The sequence below is a fragment of the Xyrauchen texanus genome, chromosome 1 (genome assembly GCF_025860055.1).
Source record: "Xyrauchen texanus isolate HMW12.3.18 chromosome 1, RBS_HiC_50CHRs, whole genome shotgun sequence".
NCBI lineage: Eukaryota > Metazoa > Chordata > Actinopteri > Cypriniformes > Catostomidae > Xyrauchen > Xyrauchen texanus.
The window spans coordinates 64,446,392-64,454,340 of record NC_068276.1 but is presented as its reverse complement, the minus strand read 5'-3'; the positions used below and the strand labels follow the sequence as shown (position 1 = coordinate 64,454,340).

The following is a 7,949-nucleotide window of genomic DNA, read 5'->3' as shown; positions in this document are numbered from 1 at the left end:
ACCAAACTCGGTCAGCATGAAGTCAAGACATTGAGGATGCTACATTGCGGACGGATTTTTGATATCTCTAACGTTTTGGCCGTGGCGAGGAAATTAATTTATGACTAAAAAGGACACAAAGTGTGTTATAACTTAGTTAGTTCTATCTACAGTTACAAAACTCTGCGTGTATATTGTTCTCGTCAAGCTGAACAACTTTCTAATTTACAGTCATTAGCTCCGACCAACAGAAAGTCAGATATTTTGGTTTGAATGTGGAACACATTGCAAATTAATCTTTGAAGCTCCAGAAAGCACATAAAGGCAGCATAAAAGCAATCCATACGACTCCATTGGTATAATTCATAATTCCAGCAGTGTACTTGCTTGTTATATTAGCTACTACAAAATATATAAATACATTTACTATCTTAACTTTAATGATGTACTTAACATAATGATAAATAATCTTAAAATATTATATCGTATGCTATGTATTGTGAATACACCCATGTTAAACATAAAAATGTACTTCCATTGCATATCATAGGAACACATAAGCGTAAATTATAATTACATTAATAAACCTGTACAAAGACCTCCAGATAAATACTGGCCTTCTGGATTAACATATTTAAGTGCTGCAAAAGATATTGACCTATGACATCCTATGACATTAAAAATTATTCTACATTTGAATTACCTCATAGATGTGACTATTGTGGTTCACGGTCATAGACCCTGTCCCAAATGGCACACTTCATATGAATTTTCAGTCTTGTGTACTTATTTCATGTGTCCATTAACTCCATGAGACCGTAGCGTGTCTACTTTTTCATTTTAGGTATCAGAAGGGTGCTCGCGCATACTTTGTGGTTGATATGTGCCCTCGATGTGCACTTTTGCAGAGCCCATACTGATGCAAGCTCTACAGCACACATCTTCTCGACAGTCAAAGCGAGGTTATGTTATTGCCCATCGTGCACAGCAACCCTAAAGGCACGGGGGTGGCGGTGCCACCGGCTTGGGCCCGTCATCGCTGCTCGCAGCTTTAATTATTATTTGTCTTTATTATTATTTGTGTATTTAATGCAGAACTGGGCCCTGACAGTCTGTTAACAAATGTATTTCTTTTGAGAGAGAGGGGGAGGAGAGAGAGAGAGAGAGAGAGAGAGAGAGAGAGAGAGAGAGAGAGAGAGAGAGAGAGAGAGAGAGAGAGATCAATTTGAAAAAGTTTAACTACTCTTTTAGTGCATTCAAGCTGTTGAAGCTGTGTTCTTGAACATAAACACCTAAACACACACATATAAATCATGACTGAATCAGACACAGACACTGCTGTGACTCTGCAGTACAAATTCAGTAATTCACAGTAATATTTAAAACGTGTTAATTTCTCATCTAAAGGAGGGCTGAACACCTGGGAAATATAACATCCTCAGGTTGAAGCATATGAGACCACTTGAGCACTGGCTTCAGACTTGAGTCCCGAGATGGGCATGGTGCCATGGAACTGTGTGTTCATCACCTCTTTCCGCCAACAGATATCCAACCCTTAGACAGACTGCTGTTTTCTGTGGACAGGAGGCCCCCTACAGCAGGTGTCCTGACACGTTCTGGTCACCACAGTCGCCTCCAAACAGGGTTGGGGCGCCGTGCGCAATGGGCATTCAGCCGCTGGCTCCTGGACGGAGCCCCGGCTGGGTTGGCACATCAACTGCCTAGAGTTGCTGTAAATTCTAGCCCTGCAGAGGTTTCTCCCACTACTTCGGGGCAAGCACATCTTGAGGGAAATAAATCGCCTTGTATCTCCTCCTTTGGAGCCAACAGTGACTCATTGCGCACCAGTCATATCCCGGGCAACCTCAATACGGCAGCGGACGTACTGTCGCGACAGGGCACGCTAAGCGGAGAGTGGAGCCTCCACTCCAGGCAGTTCAGCTGATTTGGAAACGGTTTGGCAAAGCAGAGGTAGACCTGTTTGCTTCCCAAGAGACCGCCCACTGCCCGCTCTGGTACTCCCAAGCGGAGGCTCCCCTCGGGATAGACGCGCTGGCACACAGCTGGCCCCGGGGGCTGAGCAAGGTCAGGGAGGACGAGGAACAAGTCACTCTAGTGGTCCGCTATTGGCCCACTTGGTTCTCGGATCTTACGCTTCTCACGACAGCACCTCCCTGGCAGATCCCCCTGTGAAAGGACCTTCCTTCTCAGGTACGGGGCACCCTCTGGCATCCGCACTAGGCTTCTTAAACCTCCACGTCTGGCCCCTGGACGGGATGCGGAAGATCTAAGTGTCCTACCACCTGCTGTCGTAGACATGGTCAACCAGGAGACTTTACGCCCGGCACGCAGCCGCCAGTTCCTGGACGGGGTCCTGGCTGGGCTGGCGAAACTAACCTAGATTTGCTTTAAATTCTTGCCCTGCGGAGGTTTCTCCCACTACTTCGGGGCAAGCACATCTTGATTCGCTCAGACAGCACCACCACGACAGGGTAAATAAATCGCCAATGCGGTGTGCGCTCTAGTCACATGTCGCAACTCGCCCGCCATCTCATCCTTTGGAGCCAGCAGTGACTCAGGTCGTTGCATGCCACTCATATCCCTGGCAACCTCAACACGTCAGTGGGCATGCTGTCATGACAGGGCATGCTCAGTGGAGAGTGGAGGCTCCCCCCAGGTGATCCAGCTGATTTGGGAGCGGTTCCATCAAGAGGGCTGGGGACCTGCAAGCGTTCTCTGTCAGTGACACTTGCCTGGATTTCAGTCCGGCAGACACCATGTTGTCCTAAGACCGTGACTGGGCTATGTGCCCAAGGTTCCTACAACCCCCTTCAGGGACCAGGTAGTGAACCTGCAAACGAAGCTGCCCCTGGAGGAGGCAGACCCAGCCTTTTCGTTGCTGTGTCCGGTGCATTCTTTGTGTACCTATGTGGACCGCACGCAGAGCTTTAGATGTTCTGAGCAGCTCTGTGTCTGTCTCTGTCTCCAAACAGAGGCTTTCCCACTGGGTCGTTGATGCCATCGCTTTGGCCTTATACACCCAGGCCGTGCCCACCCCCTTGCGGGTTCAAGTACACTCGACAAGAAGTGTGGCATCCTCGTTGGCACTGGCCAACGGCACCTCCCTAGCAGACATCTGCAGAGCAGCGGGCTGGGCAACACCCAATACCTTTACAAGATTCTACAATCTCAGTCGGTCTCATCACACGTTTTCTCAGGTCCGAGCATGTAGAACTCGGTAATACGGAACAGCTGACCAGGTGTTCCACTTGCACCTAGTGCCCTTCACCAAAGTGATCCAGTGCACTCTCTCTCTCCCAGGTTAGCCACTAAGCTCACACTCCCTGGATGTGCTTCCTCTCTAGCCCTTTGGTTCACAAATTCCCAACCAGACCCACTAAGAGTAGTAATGACTCTGTACTGGGAGAGGTGCTCCACAGGGGTCAGTTTTTCACAGTAATCCCTTGTGATGTATTTTCCGTGGTATGGCCCCCCTTCGTTGGTGGGCCTGTGTCTCCCTTGGGCAGTCCCTGCTGCCCCACGGTTGCTGTGTTTGCAGTAACTCCTCCCTCGCTACCACTGCGCCACTTCCACGTGTGGCTTGAAAACCTATGCAACATATTTGCCACATTTACCTCCCCCCAGCCTGGGCAGGATGTGGTCTATGCAGGGTCTTTTCCCCCTGAAAGAATAGGAGCTGGAAAAGAACACCCTCCCCAATTGCATATTATAGCGTTAAGATGGCCCCAGCCGCATTTACACTCTATGCGAGAAACAAAGAGAAAGAGAAAAGGTTGCTGCAGCCTGCTCCCATGCTTGGCACGTCACTTGTTCCCCCCTCAATGGGTGCCGGGAACCTAAAAGGTTTTATGACGAAATTTCTATGGGGCATTGGGAAAGGGAACATGCAGTCTGATGCAGCCTTCTTCTCTAGCACACAACTGACTGCTCGCACCTGCATCAGCATCTCACGTAACACGGTTCAGCGTCATGGCTTCATTGGATAAGGACCCCTAGTGTCACTCACTCGACACAACATCGAAGTGGTATATGCAGTCAATGTATCATACAAAGAAAAGTGTTTACTTCAAACTGCAGTCTTGTATAGTCAGACCTATATCCACAATTTGTTTCCATCTGGGAACGGAGGATACAGTAACCTAGAAGTTTTCATTTACTCTGCAATAATTATTTGAGATAGTTCACAAAACTAACCCTGCAGTAGGATATCAAAAGTATTGACACTACGGCACCACATTGATCATTCTTTCAGGATGCTGCTATCATTAATACACTAACACTTGAGTCATTATTAAACACACTTCATATGTTCTTCTATGAGTCTGTGACATAGTGAAGACTTTAAAATTTTTATTTTAAAGTCTTTAAAGTCTTTTTCCCTCTTGTGAAGTAACAGCCAAACACCAGTTACTTGCCAATAAATAACACATTTATTAATTAGTTATAAGTCATATGAGAGAAAACTAAATTTTAATTTAAAGATGTTATACAAATGCTTAACTAATCTTCTCAGTTGTTTTGCTGGGGCTTTCTCTTAAGACTTTTTTTCTGTACAGGGCGTATTTAATTACATTCATAGAAGAAAACAAAAACTTCCTCTCCATTGTTTAAACATGAATTACATACTCCATCTGGAATGTGCTTCTTGGCAAGTTGTAGATCCAGATACAATGAAACAAATGTGTAAAACTTATAAGCTGTTGTGCAACTCTTGTATAATTAAATGTGACCATATAAACACAACATAATATAATGCTACAAAGTGATTAAAAATATTAACAAACATGAAAATGTAGTCGTCACACGGTAATTATTCACCTTTAACATTGAGAATAAAACAGTAAATCTCCTGTGATGTTGCTGGTATTCCATCTCTATTTCCTCGACAGCAGAACTGATGTTGATCAGACTCAGTAGCTCCTCTGATAGTGAGTGTTTGTGTTTACAGTGTAACGCTCAGACTCAGACATGACAGTTTATGTCTTTATACCACTCTTATCTCTAGTTATTTTAATCAGACTCAATGTCACACTTCATGATCACTGTCTCTCCAGTGAAAACAGATAATCGTCAATCCACCGTAATCTTCAACCTGCTGTAACCATCAACCCACCGTAACGTCAACCCGCTGTAACTGTCAACCCGCTGTAACGTGAAACCGCTGTAACCGTCAACGCGCTGTAACCGTCAACACGCTGTAACGTTCAAACTGCTGTAACCGCCAACCCGCCGTAACCGTCAACCCGCCGTAACCGTTAAACTGCTGTAACCGTCAACCCGTGTTGGTTTCGATTTCAAAATTAAAAAACTTGGCACCTCAAGCATTAGGAGCAGCGGTTTTAGGGTAGTGATGTCGAATTCTCATTGACTCATTGAAATATTTGGCAATGCCTTACAGTTGAATGTGCTATTTCTACAAGTTTATTACCCCAGTTGTACTTTACTTTGAGTGTATTTAAGTTGTTTAATAATAATAATAATAATTCCTTTCATTTATACAGCACTTTTCTAGGCACTCAAAGCATTTTACATAGTACAGGGGGAATCTCCTCCACCACCACCAGTGTGCAGCATCCACTTGGATGATGCGACAGCAGCCATAGTGCCCCAGAATGCCCACCACTCACTAGGTATTGGCAGAGAGGAGATGGTAGAGTGATGTAGCCAATTCAGGGACAGAGATTATTAGGAGGCCATGATATATAGGGGCCAATGGGGGGGAATTTGGCTAGGACACCAGGGTTACACCCCTACTCTTTTACAAGAAGTGCCCTGGGATTTTTAATGACCACAAAGACCTCTTGGACCTCAGTTTAACATCTCATCCAAAAGACGGTGCTTTTTTTACAGTATAGTGTCCCCGTCACTATACTGGGGCATTAGGACCCACACAGACCACAGGGTGAGCACCCCCTGCTGGCCTCCCAAATACCACTTCCAACAGCAACCTTGGTTTTCCCCAGGAGGTCTCCCATCCAGGTACTGGCCAGGCTCAACCCTGCTTAGCTATAGTGGGCAACCAGGCAAGAGCTGCAGGGTGATATGGCTGCCGGCTGTTTGTGTTGTGGGATAATTTAGTAGGGAGGTGGATGCCATTTCCTTAGAAAGATTCTGTTTTCTCTTGGTTATTTATAGAGAGGGACTTAGGGAAGTGGTTTGTATTGTCTTTTCTTTTCCTTTTTGATAAGTAAGTCACACTCTAAACCCCTTTAGGAAGAATGCCTTTTGTTTGTTAATTTGGCCGGTTCCACTCCTGAAGTTTTCAGTTTATATTTCTTTAATAAATTTGTTATATTTTTACTATATCACACGTTGTTGTGATCTGTGGTTACTCTGGGACCTGGAGACAGGATCACTTTTGCACTCTCTCCAAAACATTTGTTACCCAACTTTAGGGTGACCAGACGTCCCGAAAAATTCGGGACAGTCCCGAAATCCAAGCAGTTGTATAGTGTATATCATTGTATAGCTTGAAGACTCTGTGTTCTGGACTGATAGTCTCACAGTACTGCAATACATTGAGAATGAAGCATCACAGTTTAAAACATTTGTAGCCAGTAAGCTTCTGAGCCCTCACAGTGGAGATATGTCGGCACATCACTAAACCCATCAGACCTGACCTAGAGGCATCAAAGTGGAAAACTTCATGAAAGAGGAACATTGGATCAAAGGACCAGAATTCCTTTGCAAACATGAGAGTAAATGGCCTTTGTGACCAGATCAGACAAGTGAAGTTACACAGGCCATAGTAGCAGAACTACTAAACGATTTTGGGTTGCAGCTGCCAGTACAGCCATACGGAAGCTGATTTCTTAATGTACAGTGTGTAGAAGATTAAATGCCAAAGTCAACGAACAGAAAATGGCAGATCTACCAAGAGATCGTCTGTTGCCAGATAATCCTCCATTTACACATACAGCTGTGGATTATTTTGGTCCCTTCTTAATAAAACGAGGACGGAGAATTGTGAAGAGGTATGAAGTGATGTTTACATGTCTGTGTAACGGGTTGTATATAGGTTCTTTTAAATTGCTGCATAAATGGGGAAATGCGTCCCCTGCTGGCGTCATTTTTACATTGCACCACGGTGCTAAAAATAACGAATTCTGGGTAATCCGCAGCAGAACTTCTAATAACTGCTGTGGTAAGTCGCATGTTAAACACTGCAGAGACAATATTAGCCAAAATGCTCTAAAGCCCTTCAAACAATGTTTTATTTTACTGTATTTTTGTTGTGATGTAATTTAGAGATGAATGCCGTTTGTTTGGCGTCGAGTGAGTCATTCGTTTTATGGCTTTTAATGCTATTCCTCCATCTGACATAATATGCGTTGTGTAGGGCTGTTTATGTCTCTGTCCGTGATGTCGACATGTATATCCTGATTCAGCTTGGTTTCCCCATGTGCAGGTAACTGATAATTGAATTTGATGTTGACTTTTGTTATATGACAAATGTATAAATGTTACTATAGCAGCTATATTTCAGTGTTGAAGACACTGTATTGTTTCATATAGCTTCTGTTTTCTACAGCAGAAATGCCTTAGAAGCTGAGGATTTAATTTATTTTATTTTACATTTTACTGTGAAGTAGACAAAGTATTGTAAAACATATTTACATTTACATTTATCTGACGCTTTTATCCAAAGCGACTTACAATTGCTATATATGTCAGAGGTCGCACACCTCTGGAGCAACAAGGGGTTAAGTGTCTTGCTCAGGGACACAATGGTGTCTCACAGTGGATTCAAACCCAGGTCTCTCACACCAAAGGCATGTGTCTTATCCATTGCGCCACACCACCCCGACAAAACATATATTACTGTACTTTTGTTAAAAATAGCCACTCCACATACACAACCTAGTGAGACTGATCCAAAGAGGACCGTTACATTGGTGCCGTGACTGTGTCATTGAGTGAGTGGACGTCTGCCTGCCGGACCGCTGTAG

The 7,949-nt window shown here is 44.5% G+C and overlaps 1 protein-coding gene across 1 annotated transcript in view; it reads right to left on the bottom strand.

The window, feature by feature from the left end:
• Positions 1 to 6,532: 6,532 nt before the first annotated feature.
• Positions 6,533 to 7,949, bottom strand: part of LOC127645820 (uncharacterized) — a 6,753-nt gene continuing 5,336 nt past the window's right edge. Inside the window, exon 11 of the mRNA XM_052129506.1 lies at positions 6,533 to 6,620. Within this exon, the coding sequence (XP_051985466.1) occupies positions 6,533 to 6,620 (88 nt within the window). The remainder of the gene's footprint in view (positions 6,621 to 7,949) is intronic.